General features: G+C 36.5%; 1 protein-coding gene and 2 pseudogenes across 1 annotated transcript; 1 reads left to right on the forward strand and 2 right to left on the reverse strand.

Moving 5' to 3' along the window:
• Nucleotides 1-3,463: 3,463 nt before the first annotated feature.
• Nucleotides 3,464-3,959, reverse strand: LOC149008050 (non-specific lipid-transfer protein pseudogene; annotated as a pseudogene).
• A 2,697-nt stretch (nucleotides 3,960-6,656) lies between these two features.
• On the reverse strand, nucleotides 6,657-7,149 carry LOC149008051 (non-specific lipid-transfer protein pseudogene; annotated as a pseudogene).
• A 3,848-nt stretch (nucleotides 7,150-10,997) lies between these two features.
• Nucleotides 10,998-16,873, forward strand: LOC149008052 (appr-1-p processing enzyme family protein). The gene is made up of 7 exons (XM_089166630.1): nucleotides 10,998-11,427; nucleotides 12,503-12,551; nucleotides 12,631-12,733; nucleotides 12,866-12,961; nucleotides 13,085-13,159; nucleotides 15,299-15,368; nucleotides 16,567-16,873. Exons 1-7 carry the CDS (start codon nucleotides 11,053-11,055, stop codon nucleotides 16,633-16,635), a joined length of 837 nt encoding a protein of 278 aa, XP_089022756.1. The 5' UTR covers nucleotides 10,998-11,052; the 3' UTR covers nucleotides 16,636-16,873.
• Nucleotides 16,874-17,984: the final 1,111 nt, after the last annotated feature.

The following is a 17,984-nucleotide window of genomic DNA, read 5'->3' on the forward strand; positions in this document are numbered from 1 at the left end:
CTTGAATTCTACTCACAAAGTAGGGGACATTTGACAAAACATGGGGTATGAGACAGAACTTCTTTTTTTTTGCCTGTCAGTTTGGATTGCTTATGCACGTCATATCCCATACTTTAAAAATGCTAAAAAGGATGTATAAAATTTACCAAAATGATGGTTTGCAAATAAACAACGGGGAAAGGTGATTTGAAATAAAATCACATGGTGTGACGAGGGGAAGTGTACTTAGTATTGTATGGTAATGTTCTAATGGCCAAATTGGCAACATGGCACAGATTTGCTCTCCCTAGAAAAGTAATTGCTTTTCTATTCTTTTATCCATTATCATACGTTAAGAATCAAGGAAACACAACTTAGGTGTTGGGCGCCCACATTTACCTACACCCAGACATTTCCAAACACGAATTTAACACCATGCCCATCTGTTACCCGAAAACCGAAAATGAGTGTTGTCGAGTTTCAGTCTCTATATTAATATAAAACAAGGCGAATTTTATGTAGAAGGAGGAATGAATTTGCTATAAGGGGCAATGTTAACATTTATTTCATACAGTCACCCAAACTAGGAAATAGACAACTGGCTCAACTGCCTTACAATTATATGTTAGCACATTGATAACGACAGACTTTTAAACGACTCAACCACTAATGTGGATTTGTAAGATCTAGAAATGTTTATTAATCTTCTTCGCCTCTAACCACTTTGACTTCACCTCACCCTGAAAACGTAATAAAATCCGAATGTTAGTAATAAAAGAATTAATTAACTATTATGAAATTCTCATATCTAAGAGTTTGAGATTGCGTCACGAATAAAAAGGATTAGAAAATTCATGGGGTTATCTAGATGATGAAAATATACTTGGAGCAGTCAATGGAAGGGCTGATATTGTAGGGAAGGTGGACACCACATTTGCTGGGAAGTGTTGCGGCATTGCCTCCCTTGATGCGGAGTGGCTCCGAGGGCATTCTTAGCAGACGACAAGCTACTCGACGGTCGGGGAGTGGTTCTTGCAGCGGAGTTGAGTGCCCTCACGGAATCACAACAAGCCCAAGAAACCTTTCCTCCATTGCGGCAAGGTGAGGCAAGCAAGCCAAGCGAGAGACCACTTGTCCACATGTGAGGGCGCATGTGCGCATGGCATGCAGACCAAAACAAGGCACACAACCTGCGGACATTAGAATTGGCCATAGGTACCGTACTTCCAAGCTCCTTGATGCTCACTTGTCTCTTTCTTTTCTCCTACTATTTTGCTAGATCGGTGCAATGACATACTCCTCTCTACTTGTTTATTTATAAGAGAAGGGGGGTATCAGCTTCAGGTGGGGTGGTCCCCTGGTTTGGCTTGGAAGATTGATGGTGGTTGAGATTTGAATGCTTTTCGATGTGTTTGTTTTTTGCTTGTGTGGACTCTCTCTAAAATGGAAAGCCTAAATGTTTTTTCTAATTAACTTTTTTTTGGTAGGTCTTGAAATAGAGTTCTAGTTTGAATGAACAAACTGGCATGCTAACGGGACCATTTTGAGATGCATGGCTCACCTGCTCAATTGATTTGAGTTTGTTTTTGTTTTAGTTTTTGGAACAAACCAGTATTTACATATATGTAAACATCAATCATTTAGTTATGATCATCCATGTGGTTCTTGCACCCACTACATGAAGCATTTATAGACGAGTGTGTGGAGAGACTAATCAACCATTAGTTCAACTGAAAAGCCTGACAACTCAATATCTTTATTGCACTACCATCCGTCACCGTCTCCATGCATGAACTATGGGGGCGGTTGGTATTCTTTTTTATTTTAATATGTATCATTTCTTTTGTACAAATTTTGATTGTAAGTCATATGTCCATGGGAATGTCGAAGGTGGACAAAAAAGAGGAATGCGTGTAAATCCAAGAGTAGCTATTGTATTTAATTAGACTGTAAGATTTCAAGAGTGACCAATCTAGAACGTCTACCCTCTATCAAATTATTAGAGCAGATATATCATTCATTTCCCATTTCTCAATCATAATTCCTCCGGTCTGAGTAACCATATCAAGTTAGCCGTTGAAAATCCCATAAGTAATTGAACGAGGGGCTTTCAAGATTTTTTTTTTCAATTATCTTTGATCAGTTATAGTTTTAACTTATTTTAGATAGGGGATGGGGGTGGAGAATGGAATCTTTCTCATAACGCCTAGGAGTTGTTCATTTCAATGCTCAGGAACCATTCACGCCACAACAGTGAAACCGTCAATAGCAAGAGCTTCTTTTGTACGTTGGAGTCCCAACTCTGTAAGCGAAGTATAATGCCTCTCTCACCAATTTTGACAGTCTATTTGATTGTGGTTATTTAGCAAAATTAGTAGCCATGAAGAGAATTTCTTTTGACCTACAACCTTTTCCTCTTCCTATTGTTAATGAGATGGAAGTTGATGCTTCCAAAAAACCCCAGTGTTGAACAACTTTCCTCTTTATTTGTTCAGCAAGTTTGTTGCTTGATACTCGCAAATGACAAAATGGAATCCAACCAGGTGTATCTTTTTTAAATTTATGTTTTTATTTTTGGAGACTAAAACTCTTTTTAAAAGCCCCTTTCAAAGTGATTGTCAAAAAAAAAAAAAAAAGTGATTGTCAAGGATATCGCCAGGCTGGGCTTAGTGAAACTGCTAGTCAAACCCATGAACAAAGACTTGCTAATACAATCTAATTTTATTTGCCTTCTTGTTTATCCCAAATTTTGCATCTTGAATGCTCCTCACAATGTCGGGGACATTTGACAAAACATTGGGTATGAGAAAGAAATTTTGTTTCTTGCTTTTTTTGCCCATCGGTTTGGCTTGCTTATGCACGTTATAGCCCATACTTTAAAAATGCTAAAAAGGATGTATACAATTTACCAAACAATGTTGATTTGCAAATAAACAACGGGGAAGGGAGATTTGAAATAAAATCACAAGGTGTGACAAAGTGAAGCATTCTTATATTGCATGGTAATGTTCTAGTGGCCAAATCGGCAACATGGCACAAATTTTCTCTTCGATATCCCTAGAAAACTATTTGCTTTTCTATTCTTTTATCCACCGTCATACGTTAAGAATCAAGGAAACGTCACTTAAGTGTTGGGCGCCCACAATTACCTACTCCCAAACATTTCCAAACACCAATTTACCACCATACCCATCTGTTACCCGAAAACGGAAAATGAGTGCTGTCGAGTTTCAGTCCCTAAATTAATATAAAGCAAGGCGAATTTTATGCAGAAGGAGGAATGAGTTTGCATTAAGGGGCAATGTTAATATTTATTTCTATAGTCACCCAAAGTAGGAGATAGACAACCAACTCAAATGCCTTACAATTATATGTTAGCACATTGATAACGAGAGACTTTCAAACGACTCAACCACTAATGTGGATTTGTAAGATCTAGAAATGTTTATTAATCTTCTTCGCCTCTAACCACTTTCACTTCACCTCACCCTGAAAACGTAATAAAATCCGAATGTTAGTAATAAAAGAATTAATTAACCATTATGAAATTCTCATATCTAGGAGTTTGAGATTCACGTTACGAATAAAAAGGATTAGAAAATTCATGGGGTTATCTAGATGATGAAAATATACTTGGAGCAGTCAATGGAAGGGCTGATCTTGTAGGGAAGGTGGACACCACATTTGTCGGGAAGTGCTGCAGCATTGCCTCCCTTGATGCCGGGAGTAGCTCTGTAGGCATTCTTGAGACAACGACAAGCTACTCGACGGTCAGGAGTGGTTCTTGCAGCGGAGTTGAGTGCTCTCACGGAATCGCAACAAGCCCAAGACACCTTTCCTCCATTGCGCAGAAAGGTGAGGCAAGAAGCCAATCGAGAGACCACTTGCCCACATGTGAGGGCATCTACAGCATGTGGTGCTGCCACAACCATGCAAACCAGAACAAGGCACACAACCTTCAGGACATTAGAATTGGCCATAGGTACACGTACTTCCAAGCTCCTTGATGCTCACTTGTCTCTTTCTTTTCTCCTACTATTTTGCTAGATCAGTGCAATGACATACTCCTCTCTACGTGTTTATTTATAAGAGAAGGGCGTAACAAACTTCTTAGGTGGTTTTGGTCTCCTTGTTTGGCTTGGAAGGTTGATGGTGGTTGAGATTTGAATGCTTTTCAATGTGTTTGTTTTTTTGCTTGCGTGGATTCTCTCTAAAATGGAAAGCCTAAATGTTTTTTCTAATTAACTTTTTTTTTGGTAGGTTTTGAAATAGAATTCTAGTTTGAATGAACAAATTGGCACGCTAACAGGACCATTTTGAGATGCATGGCTCACCTACTCAATCGATTTGAGTTTGGTTTTGTTTTAGTTTTTGGAACCAACCAGTATTTACATATATGTAAACATCAATCATTTAGTTACGATCATCCATGTGGTTCTTGCACCCACTACATGAAGCATTTATAGACGAGTGTGTGGAAAGACCAATCAACCACTAATGCAACCAAAAAGCCTTGCAACTCAATATTTTTATTGCACTACCATCCGTCTTCGTCTTCGTACATGAACCATGGGGACGGTTGGTATTCTTTTTTATTTTAATATGCATCATTTTTTTTTGTACAAATATTGATTGTAAATCATTTGTCCATGGGAATGTCGAAGAAGGACAAAAAAGAGTAATATGTGCAGGATATTGGTGTAAACCATTGAACATTACAAGGAATGCGTATAAATACAAGAGTAGAGCTATTGTATTGAATTAGACTGTAAGATTTGAAGAGTGACCAATCTAGAATGTGTACTTTCTATAAAATTATTAGAGCAGATAAATCATTCATTTCCCCTTTCTCAATCTTACCGCTTCTGCTCCGAGTAACCATATCAAGTTAGCCGTTGAAAATCCCAGACGGAATTGAACGGGGCTTTCAAGATTTTTATTTTCAATTATCTTTAATCAGTTATAGTTTTAACTTATCTTAGATTGGGGGGTGGGGCGAGGAGAATGAAATCTTTTCATAACACCTAGGAGTTGTTCATTTCAATGCTCAAGAACCATTCACGCCACAACAGTGAATCCCTCCGTAGCGAGAGCTTCTTTTGTACGTTGGAGTCCCAACTCTGTACGCGATGTATAATGCATCTCTCACCAATTTAGACAGTCCATCTGATTGTGGTTATTTAGCAAAATTAGTTGCCAAGAAGAGAACTCCTTTTGACCTACAACCTTTTGTTCTTCCTATTGTTAATGAGATGGAAGTTGATGCTTCCAAAATAACCCAGTTCGGAACAGTTTTTCGCTTTAATTGTTTAGCAATTTTGTTGCTTGATACTCGCAAATGACAAAATGCTTTAATTGTTTAGCAATTTTGTTGCTTGATACTCGCAAATGACAAAATGGAATCCAATCGAGTGTATCTTTTTTAATTTTATGTTTTTATTTTTGGAGAGTAAAACTCCTTTTATTTCCTTAAAATTCAAAGCCCCTTTCAAAGAGTATGATATAATCTTTCAATATTATTATTTTTTTAATTATTAATACTCGTTAGGAGCGTCCTCTCTATAAATTATTTATTAAAGTTATTCTTATTTCGTAATTGTTCAAGAAATGCTTATGGAACGTGTATATCATAAACTAACAAGAAAATCCAAAACTTTCTTTAAGCATACAAACAAACAAAAATATAGTTTTCGCAAAGAAATATTGTAGTAGAAATGTTACCAAACACACTCAAGTAATCCCCACAAAAAAACACACACACACACACACAATTCTTTTTTTTTCAACAAATAAAGTACATGTCCATAATTTATACAAGCTAATTTAGTACTTGTCTTAGAAAAAGTGATTGTCAAGGCTATCGCCAGGCTGCGTTCAGCGCAGCTGCCAGTAACGCCCGTGAACCGAGACTTGCTAATACAATCTAATGTTATCTGCCTTAGGTTTCCCAAATTTTGCATCTTGAATCCTCACAATATCAGGGACATTTGACAAAACATTGGGTATGAGACAGGAATTTTGTTTTTTATTTTTTTTTGCCCGTCAAATTGGCTTGCTTATGCACACAATAGCCCGTATTCAAAAATGCTAAAAAGGATGTACAAAATTTACCACAAAGATGGTTTCCAAATAAACAATGGGGAAGGGAGATTTGAAAAACAAATCACATGGTGTGACAAGGGGAAGCATTCATATATTGTATGGTAATTTTCTAATGGTCAAATCGGCAACATGGCATAGATTTGCTCTTCGATATCCCTATGCTTTTCTATTCTTTTATCCACAATCATACGTTAAGAATTAAGGAAACACAACTTAGGTGTTGGACACCCATGTTTACCTACACCCACACCTTTCCAAAAAACGAATTTACCACAATGCCCTTTTGTTACCTGAAAACGGAAAATGAATGATGTCGAGTTTCAATCTATATATTAATATAAAGCAAGGCGAATTTTATGCAGAATGAGGAATGAGTTTGCAATAAGGGGCAATGTTAACATTTATTTCGTACAGTCACCCAAACTAGGAGATAGACAACCGGCTCAATTGCCTTACAATTATATGTTAGCACATTGATAACGAGAGACTTTCAAACTTCTCAACCACTAATGTGGATTTGCAGGATCAAGACGTGTTTATTAATCTTCTTCGCCCCTAACCACTTTCACTTCACCTCACCCTAAAAACATAACAAAACCGAATGTTAGTCATAAAAGAATCACTAAACCATTATGAAATTCTCATATCTAAGGGTTTGAGATTCTCGGTAGGATTATAAAGGATTTGAAAATTCACGGTTATCTAGATGATGAAAATATACTTGGAACAGTCAATGGAAGGGCTAATATTGTAGGGAAGGTGGACACCACATTTGCCGGGAAGTGCTGCAGCATTGCCTCCTTTGATGCCGGGAGTGGCTCTGTAGGCATTCTTGAGACATCGACAAGCTACTCGACGGTCAGGAGTGGTTCTTGCAGCGGAGTTGAGTGCCCTCACGGAATCGCAACAAGCCCAAGAAACCTTTCCTCCATTGCGCAGAAAGGTGAGGCAAGAAGCCAATCGAGAAACCACTTGCCCACATGTGAGGGCATCTGTAGCATGTGGTGCTGCCACAACCATGCAGACCAGAACAAGGCACACAACCTTCAGGACATTAGAATTGGCCATAGGTACATGTACTTCCAAGCTCCTTGATGCTCACTTGTCTCTTTCTTTTCTCCTACTATTTTGCTAGATCAGTGCAATGACATACTCCTCTCTACGTGTTTATTTATAAGAGAAGGGCGTAACAGACTTCTTAGGTGGTTCTGGTCTCCTTGTTTGGCTTGGAAGATTGATGGTGGTTGAGATTTGAATGCTTTTCGATGTGTTTGTTTTTTTGCTTGCTTGTGGATTCTCTCTAAAATGGAAAGCCTAAATGTTTTTTTCTAATTAACTTTTTGTTTTGTTTTGTATGGAATTAGAATTTTAGTTGAATGAATAAACTGGCAAGCTAACGGGACCATTTTGAGATGCATGGCTCACCTACTCATTCGATTTGAGTTTGGTTTTATTTTAGTTTTTTGAACCAACCAGTATTTACATATCCGTAAACTTCAATCATTTAGTGATGATCATCCATGTGGTTCTTGCACCCACCACATGAAGCATTTATAGATGAGTGTGTGGAAAGACCAATCAACCCTTAGTGCAACCGAAAAGCCTTGCAACTCAATATCCTTATTGCACTCCCATCCGTCTCCGTCTTCGTGCAAGAACCATGCGGGCAGTTGGTCTTCTTTTTTATTTTATTATGTAACATTTCTTTTGTACAAATCTTAATTATAAATCATATGTCCATGAGAAAGTCATAGAAGGACAAAAAAGAGTGATGTACGGGATATTGGTGTACACCATTGAACATTACAAGGAATGCGTGTAAATACAAGAGTAGAGCTATTGTTTGAATTAGACTGTAAGATTTGAAGAGTGACCAATCTAGGCCGTGTACTCTCTATCAAATTATCATAACAGATATATCATTCATTTCCCCTTTCTCAATCTTAATTCTTCTGCTCCGCATAACCATATCAAGTTAGCCATTGAAAATCTCAGAAGTAATTGAACGGGGCTTTCAAGATTTTTATTTTCAATTATTTTTTATCATTTATAGTTTTAACTTATCTTAGATTGGGGAAATGATTCTTTCTCATAACACCTAGGAGTTGTTCATTTCAATGCTCAGGAACCGTTCACACCACAACAACGAAACCCTCAGTAGCAAGAGCTACTTTTGTACGTTGGAGTCCCAACTCTGTACGCAAAGTATAATGCATCTCTCACAAATTTAGACGGTTTATCTGATTGTGGTTATTTAGCAAAATTAGTACCCAAGGAGAGAACTTCTTTTGACCTGCAACCTTTTCTTCTTCCTTTTGTTAATGAGATGGTAGTTGATGCTTCCGAAAGAACCCAGTTCATAACAGTTTTCCGCTTTGATTGTTTAGCAAGTTTGTTGCTTGATACTCATTGCGTAAGGCCCGCGGTAGCAACGGAACCGAGGAAAGTAGAAAGTATACAGAAAAGCCAGTTCTTTTCTATATACTTTTATTTTAGTATTAGTTAGTGATCCCGGCTCGGTGAGTCATTTCTTCCATGATGAACTGTTGGCACCAGTCCTACATTTTGTCTCTATGGACCGAGGAGAAAGGAGGTGGGGGGGGGGGCTCAGCGGGAAGAGGATTGTACCATGAGAGAAGCAAGGAGGTCAACCTGTTTCAAATATACAACATGGATTCTGGCAATGCAATGTAGTTGGACCCTAATGTCGATCCGAATGAATCAGCCTCAAATGACAAAATGGAATCCAACCAAGTGTTTCTTTTTTAATTTTATGTTTTTATTTTTTGATAGTAAAACTCCTTTTATTTCATTAAAATTCAAAGCCCCTTTGAAAGCCCCTTTGAAAGAGTTTGATATATTCTTTCAATATTATTTTGTTAATTATTAATACTTGTTGGGAGCGTGCTCTCTATAAATTGTCTATTAAACTTCTTGTTATTTCATAAATGTTCAAGAAATGCTTATGGAACATGTTTATCGTACACTAAAAGTAATCCAAAACTTTTTTAAAGCATACAAACACACAAAAAACAAAAAACATTGTTTCCTACGAAGAAATATTGTAGTTGAATTGTTATCAAACACACTCAAGTAATCCCTCCCCCCCCTCCCAAAAAAAAAATCACAAATTATTATTATTATTATTATTTTTTAGATATAAAGGACTTGTACATACTTTATACAACCTAATTTAGTAGTGTCTTAGAAAAAGTGACTATCAAAGCATTCGCAAGGTTGCGCTCAGTGAAGCTGCTAGTCAAAACCTGGAACCGAGACTTGCTAATACAATCTAATCTTATATGCCTTTTTATTTGTTCCAAATTTTGCATACAAACTTTTTTTAAAGCATACAAACACAAAAGGAAAAAAAAAAAAAAAAAAAAAAGACAAATTTTTTTTTTGGCCTCTCGGTTTGGCTTGCTTATGCACGTTGCCCATACTTTAAAAATGCTACGAATGATGTATAAAATTTACCACAATTATGGTTTGCAAATAAACCACATGGGAGGGAGATTTAAAATAAAATCACATGGTGTGACATGGGGAAGCGTACTTATATTTTTTGGTAATATTCTAATGACCAAATTGGCAACATGGATAAGTGAAGAGGGAATTGTTTCTTTTTTTGGTAATAGAAAGTTTATTAGAAAGCAAAACCACGATTACAACCAAGTTCCATAACATCAAAAAACAAAGGGGGGGGGGGGGGGGGGGGGGGGGCCCGGCCGGGGGGGCGAGCCAACCAGATTCACTGGGGGGGGGAAAGAATGGGTTGACACCCTTTTACACTAAGAAAGCCTCCGATTGGGTAGTGAGGGACTAGCGATTTCACCCCTACTATCAAGCGTTACATTTGAATCATATTCATAAATATTTTTAAAGAAATCTTCTTCGCCCATGCCGCTCGGTTTGGTTGTGTTGTTTTGTCTGCTCGAACCAAACGGCCCTATATACACGGGAAAAGGAGACAAATTCAAAAGCAGATGCCATTCCGTGTATATCTGAAATGATGGGAAATATTTTCCATGGTACCTCCGAAGCATGCTTTTGAAGGATGGAAATGAGGGCCAGATTATCACTTTCCAAGACTATATGGGATAAAGAAAAATCCTGAGCCCAAAAGAGGGAATTGTTTCACTCAAAAATATTTTAATACATTCTCTTTTAATGGTCAAATTGTCCATATAGGGTTAATGCAGTCATATTAAAAAAATTATCTGAATTTAAACAGTTAAATCTAAGCAGTCGCTAACGGTGAGAGAAGTACTTGGGATATTTGTAAGGTTTTACTTTTGAAAATGGTGCACTTTATTTCTAATGAAAATTAAAAACGGAAGAAACTTGTGTGTTAATATCAAATATTTATATTTCTTCTTGCAACCAAAAAAACTCTTTTTTTCTTTTGGATAAGCATACAAACAACTCTTCTACAAACAAACTCTAAGCTTGGCCTTGGGCACATATGAAAAAACGGCTAATTTTTTAGAGTTTTTTAGTGTGGGTCTCTTTAGTGAACCACAAACTAATGTTGAGTCTCTTTAGTGTAATATATTACATGTGAGTCATAATCAGATTAATACACTAAGTATATTTAAATTTCAAACGATAATGGATCAAAATATCCGCAGATTATTTAATAAATTATATATATATATATAATGATCAATAATCTCTTTTTAAAATTATATATTAACATAATATATTAAATAATTTAAGGGTACTTTAGTATTTTTACATTTAAAATTTGTATACACTAAACGACAGATAATAATATTAGTCTGTTGGATTACAGGAATTCAACATTAATTTATGGTCAAGAGGACCCAAATGTTTTAATAAATAAATAAATAAATAATTTTTTAATTGTATTTGTTTTGACTTTCAAATCGCGAATCGAGACTCTTCATCAGTAAAGGTAACGCCAACTCCTTTGCTCATCGAAGAGTGGAGAAAAAAACGCTTACTCGTATGCTTCGTTTGTCGATGCTTAACAGAGGAATTTGCATTTTCCCAAAGCGAAACCCTTACAGAACTCAAACCACAATCTCCTCTGCTTTTAGTTTGAGAAGCTATAAATCTTGTCAGCGTAAACCTCAGGAGACTTATTCATCATTCCTCCTTGGTTTTGAACCAAGAGAAATCGTTTGTGTCCAACAGAATTCCTGCTTCTCGAGTTCTTCCTACAGAAGAAAAAGATCAACAACTGCTAGGTTTTCGATGACATCCAACGGTGGAATGGATAGGCATGGCGTATCTCTTTTCGCTTTGTCTCCTACTTCTGTTCTGAAGATAGAGAAAGGGGATATCACCGAATGGTCCGTCGATGGTGCTTCTGATGCGATCGTAAGTTTTGGATTCAGTTAATCTTTCTCTCTATCTGTTTTCAATTCTTTGCTGCTTTTAGATTCGACCGTGAATGAATTGTCGGATTTCCCACTGTATTCAATTCTTTTCCAGCTCCAATGGACTTTGTGGTTAAACTCTTCTCTTTGTTTCGTGCTTTTGGGCCTTCCTTGTACCACTATATCTGATATAATTTTTCAGTCAAGGATTTTCAAGAATGTTATCTTTGTTATGCTCACTGGTTTCGGTTAGGAATCAAGTTCATTCATACGCGATAATATCTAGTCTTAGCATGCACGATATTTTAGTATTAAATATATTGAATGGATTTGAGGAATGAATCAAAATTTTGAGTTGGCTGAAGCTCCTCTCTCACTCTCTCCCCGTGATTCTAATAATTGGGGATAATTTACTAGTGGTGGAAATGAAAAAAGGGATGATTTTGTAAGTTTTTACCTATTCATCACATTGAAATTTTGTCCAAAATTAAATGCCAACTGCATACCTCTTGAAGTGCTTGCCTCCTCAAGTCTTTGATTATTAAGTGCTTTTCTTTAACCCCAGTGACAAGAGTAGGCTTTTCTTACTAAGCAATGGTTTGAGATATGCTCCAAGGATTACGTCCCACATTCTATTAAAAACCACTGATCTTCAGTTGTGAAGAAACATTGGTTATTTGTCCTTGAGGTATTTGATCCTTTCTTTTTAGTGATTTGACACAACTGGATTTTTGTTGTTTCAAAATTGTTAATGTTTATTGCAATTGGTAATCATACATTCATATGTATCCTTGTTTTGTGTTTTTGATTAAATTGTAAGGGGTTTTCTATTACCTAGATGCTTCTTTACTTTTCTCTAATAAAACCGAGGTCTGTTGAAGCAGGTATTGCATAAGATTCTCTATATGAGTTCTGCTTAAAAGATGGTCAATTCATAAGTTCACCTCCTATAATGTTTCTGTTAATTTAGCTAACTATTATCAGTGGAAACTGGACCAAATGGCAATTGAACTGTAAGTTATTTTCTAGTATATCAACAACGCAAGCTGCTGTCTCATTAGAATTATCTTCTGCAGGTAAATGCAGCAAATGAACGGATGCTTGGTGGTGGTGGTGTGGATGGAGGTAAATTTATTCATATATTATTTCATAAGAAAAATATAATTGTATAAACTATCATTAAATTGGAAATATTACCTTTCAGCTATACATAGAGCTGCTGGTCCAGAACTACGAGATGCCTGTTATGATGTTCCTGAGGTTCGTCCTGGAGTTCGGTGCCCTACTGGAGAAGCAAGGATTACCCCGTAGGCGCTTCTGTTGCACTTCTTGTATACTACTAGTAGTATTCAATCTGCAGTTTATTTAATAAGCTTTAAGCCTCACCACCATTTTTTTTTTTCTTTTCTTTTTTTTTTTTTTTTTAAAATTTAATGCAGAGCTTTTAGGCTTCCTGTATCTCGTGTAATTCACACTGTTGGACCAATCTATGATGTTGCTGATCACCCAGAGCTTTCTCTGAGTAATGCCTACAGGTAATTTATTGTTACTATCCTCCATGTATTGGCATCCCTACAGGCAGGATTTCCGCGTTTCCTTATTATTACTATTATTGCTGTTATTGGCATGGTCTATGACAAACTTTTACTTGGCTACAGAAATTCCTTGCAGCTTGCAAAAGAAAACAACATCCAGTTTATTGCTTTTCCTGCCATATCTTGTGGTGTCTACCGGTAAGTAATTTGACTTTGAAGGAACCTTCATGATGATGTTGCAATTAATGTACTAAATTTCATGAAATTTTGAAATTTTGGTCTTCTCGAGCCTCCCAAGATGAAATTTAGTCAGTTGAGTGAATTTCGACGAATTTTCATTACTTTGATGAAAGTTCAGAAATTTTGGTGAAGTTTTGAAAATATCAGTGAAATTTCAAGAATTTCAAGGGGTTGTCATTGTAAAATGTAATTTAAAATTTGTAAATTCTAATTGAGATTTGACTATTTTTCAATATTTGTTCTTGCATATTAATGTGAGTTTCAATGTTTTCTTGTATATACATTTTTTAAATTATTATTATACATGATCAAGTTATTTTTCAATATGTGTTCTTGCATCTTAATGAAAATTTCAATGTTTTCTTGTATATACATTTTTAAATTTGTTAAAATACACGATCAAGTTTCGTCTGCATATAGCTGGCATATGCGAGTCAAGAAGACCAGTCTATGTTAGGTTTTAGTTAAAAAAAAATAATGTTGCCATTGTGTTTATTGGCCTCAAACTATGTACGCAAAAATCAGATCCAAAGACCACTTAAAACCCACCAAAACATTCAACTGGAATATATGTTCTGCTGAAATTGCTGCCAGAATCTCTACCTCTTGTGGAGACATGGAGATGATTTAAACATTGGTTGTGGTCATGTAAAGTTCATTGTTTTATACATTGTTCTGTATGACGTGACCCAGCTGCAATTTGAATAAATTTTAAGCTCATAGAGTAAATAATCAGAAAGTAATGCAACCCTGGTTCTAAAATCCTCATGGTGGAATAAAATTCATTAATACGTCAAAGGGAAGTTTGTAATTGTGGGGATGTCTGGGACTGTGTATGCTTAAGCAAGTAGGAGCTGGATGATCTGAAAGTGTAATGCAACCCTGGTTCTAAAATCCTCATGGCGAAAGAAATTCATTAATACGTCAGAGGGAAATTTGTAAATTGTGGGGATGTCTGGGACTGTGTATGCTTAAGCAAGTAGGAGCTGGGTTAGTTGGTCATAAATTAAAAAAAAAAAAAGGGTGGGGTTTTCTAAAATGTAGATTAGAAGAAAGAAAAATAGACATGCATTTAAAAAAACAAGGAGCATTTTGTGGTTGTTAGAAAATCAGGTTTTGTTCATTCACACCATGTACTGTTCTTCTCCTTTCTATGCAAGTGTCATGGAAGAAAACCAAAATCAGGTTTTGTTCATTAACACCATGTACTGTTCTTCTCCTCTCTATGCAAGTGTTGTGGCAGAAAATCAGTCACACTTTGAGTGAGAGAATTCACTGGTATGGCCTTTGTTGACCTGAAAGTTCCTGGTGGAGGTTGATAATCCAGTTACTGATTGATTGCAATTGAGAAACAGTCAAAACAGATACCAAAAGATGATTTGAAAAAAATAAATAAATTTCTACAACTAAGGTCTTGCAGAACCAGTGGTGGCTTCTGGTTGCAGTCTCATAACATAGGGAACTTCCAGGTCTGGTTTCCAGGAAGGGTGGCTTATGCCCAATGTCTCGGACCAAACCAACAAATGATGTTGAAGCAGCAGAATTCTCATTTAGCTTCATTTTACCTCTAGTGACTGAAAAGATAATGTTGTAGGAACAACAGAAGGGAAGAAAGAGCAGAGGAAGGAAACAATGAGGAAAGAAAGGGTAAGGAGAAATCAGGCCTGATATAAAGGCTTTGACCCAAACCAGTGAGAATGAGAGAGTGGGTGTGGTAGTAGCACACAATACTATCTATGGGGTATTCCCGATTCTGATTCAATCCTCGGCTGTTTTAATCTCAATGGCTTTCCTTACCAAATAAATTATAGTTAAGTTGGAAAGTTAGGTATGAACAAGGAAATTGAAAAACTTGAATCTCCTGCTTATCGAAATTCTAATATTGAATAAAAATTTAAATTGAAAATTATCTCTACATCAACTGGACTAAAACCTGGTTTGTTCTAGTTGATCTTATTCCAGGTTTCAATTCAGGTTCCTCCTGTCAAGACAAGTTATGTTCATTTAACTGTTCCATTCGTATTCTTTCTATTCACATCTTCTTTGGGCAACTATAGATATGCTGGATCACCAACTTTATTCCTCATATTGTTTCAGCTATCCCTATGAAGAGGCTGCTACAATAGCTTTATCTGTGGTAAAAGAGTTTGCAAATGATTTGAAGGAGGTATGCTTCCACCCCCCATCATCTTCCTTTCCCTTTGTTTTTGCTTTGTCAAATTTCTGAGCAATTACAATCTTCCGTATGTCTTTCCTTGTATGTCAAACTGTCAATACTGTGAGAATCATGCAGTTAGTAGTTTTAGTTTTAAATTCTAGGCATTTTGATCAAAATCTTGACATTTGATTAACTTGTGAAATAATTAGTCATTTTTGTTTGGATCATATGTTCTGATTCAAGAATCAAACTATTTCACTTGTGCTTGGTCAATTTTATTTCTGCACTTCATTAAATACTCATTATTTTTCTTTGGAAGGCCCAGACAGGGATTTGTTGTGGAACTGACTATCCCTTTTACTGAACTGAGGGGTTCAAACCCCCCCCCCCCCCAAAAAAAAAAAAAATAAAAACACAAAAAAAAACACAACCGGGGAAAAAAGAGTATTGATTGATTCTTGGAGGAGTTGCTGTGCCATTGAATTCTTGAAGTATCCACTGGGGACCAGGGAGTGGGAGAGCATTCATTTCTCTTCATGCATTTTCTCAAAGCACTTTAGGGTGAATTTAGTAGAAACTATGACCAGTGGTCTTTGCATTTAGTCCTTCAATTTTCCTTTTTTTCCTCTTGCTGCAAATCAATTAACTACTCACTAATTACTGCTGCCAGATATTCTTTAAGATACCATCATTACCTGAAGTAAATACCCTGCATACCTATTTTCATTCATCAATCTTTTTAAAATTTCTGTGATCATTAATCATTATTAACCTCATTGAGGGGGTGCCCAATGCACAAAGCTCCTGTTACTACGGGATCTAAGGAGGTTGATAATGTAATACAGCCTTATCCCTGCTCTGCAGAGAGGCAGTTTTTTAGACAACTCTAAACCATGATGAGGACTTGGTCATAATGAGCAACCTTACTGTTGCACCAAAGTCCACCATCATTTTGATTGACTTTGTGATCCTTTGAAACCTAATATCAAGAATAAGAAACTGTCATCATGATAATCTCTGAACCCAGGGAGATATGGTGATTGAACAATTACTTCTGATGAGAGCTGTATCATCTTGCTCCCTAATTGCTTCAAAAATGGTTCAAATGAGAAGTTTGATCAGGTATTCAAGATGTGGCACAGATGCTATGGTCATGAAATTTGGTTGTACGTACTTGGGCACTCACATATAAAGCCTTATGTTGCAGGTGCATTTTGTTCTCTTCTCTGATGATATTCACAAAGTCTGGTTGGAGAAAGCGGACGAGTTGCTTTAAGCTGGTCTTGTACTACTGCTTAGCGTTCCTTGGGCTTTGATTTATCTATAAAGCTTTATATTATGGATTGAGGATGTAAAACCGCTGTTGACACTGAAAATGTAGAACTCGGCAACTTCATTAAGTGTCAGGCATTGTAAGAAATTTTTATCATCCTGTGCTGTTAGAATCTCTAGTTTTCATTCCGTGTTTGCATCCACTGCCATATTAGAAGATCTCAAATTGACAGATGACCCTCCTACCGTCCTACACAGTGTCAACAATCAGATCAGTCGATCTAATCTGTAGCCAGCCAATAGCGGCCAAGCCTGATCCTGATTCTAGCTAATCTGGAAATCTAGATTTCTGTTCGATTCTGGCTAGATTGAAATTGAAGTAAGAGCAGGACCCATATCTGAGATTCTAAAACTCATTTCCGAGTTTAATTAACTTACACACCTCATCTTTCTTCTTTCTTTATTTTTTTTTTTTTGGGAAAAAGCCAATTAATTCAAAGGCAACCGGAAGGGGGGGGTAGAAGGTGAGAAGTTACACTAATAACACCCAATTTGCTGCCAAAAAAAAAAAAAAAAAACAGGACCAACAGCAACGATGGTGTTACAAAGACGACTAACCATTTAACCCTGACCATTTAAAAAAAAAGTAGAGCAGCCGCACAAACCCAAAGAAGCCCACAAATAATTTGAATAAGGAAACCACTGGAGCACCAATGCATTCATAGAATTAGGGACATAAATGGAGAGTCAAAAATTCGAATTCAATTCATATTTGTTTCCATTTAAGAGCATTCGAATTTGATTTTTTTGGATTCGAATTTTAATTCGGATGATCATAGTAGGATTTGAATTCGAATACGTCAATTTTAAGTCAAATATTTTCCAATACAATTAAATATTTGACAGATACTATCTGAATCCAATTAAAGTTTAATTTTTATTTTTATTTTTTTTTTTAAAAAAGGCACCCCCCACCCAAAAAAAAAAAAAAACATTACAACGACTCAGTCAGAACATCTGACTTTAAAATTGCCTCCAAATCTTGGGCCGGGTCTTGGAAATTAACCAAAGTAACGCCTGTTGCAATCCTCATTTTTGAGGCCCAATTGCTGCTCCATTATCTGCTCTTCCTACATGGAAAATCTAAATGGTCCCTTGAATCCACTAGTTGCGAATAGAAATATTAGGGTTGATATTTCCCTAGATCCATTGCTTGAGATTCAAGCATAATAACTGCCTTTTGAGGATCCGTCTCCATTTGAACCGGCCATGCTCCCATGTCAAGAGAAAATCTTAGTCCTTCTTTAATCGCTAGCTTTCTTCGAACCTCACACATCCTCTCTTTCTTTGAAA

This window comes from Hakea prostrata, chromosome 8 (genome assembly GCF_041222555.1).
Source record: "Hakea prostrata isolate BN-2017 chromosome 8, UWA_Hpros_2, whole genome shotgun sequence".
In the NCBI taxonomy this organism is placed as follows: Eukaryota; Viridiplantae; Streptophyta; class Magnoliopsida; order Proteales; family Proteaceae; genus Hakea; species Hakea prostrata.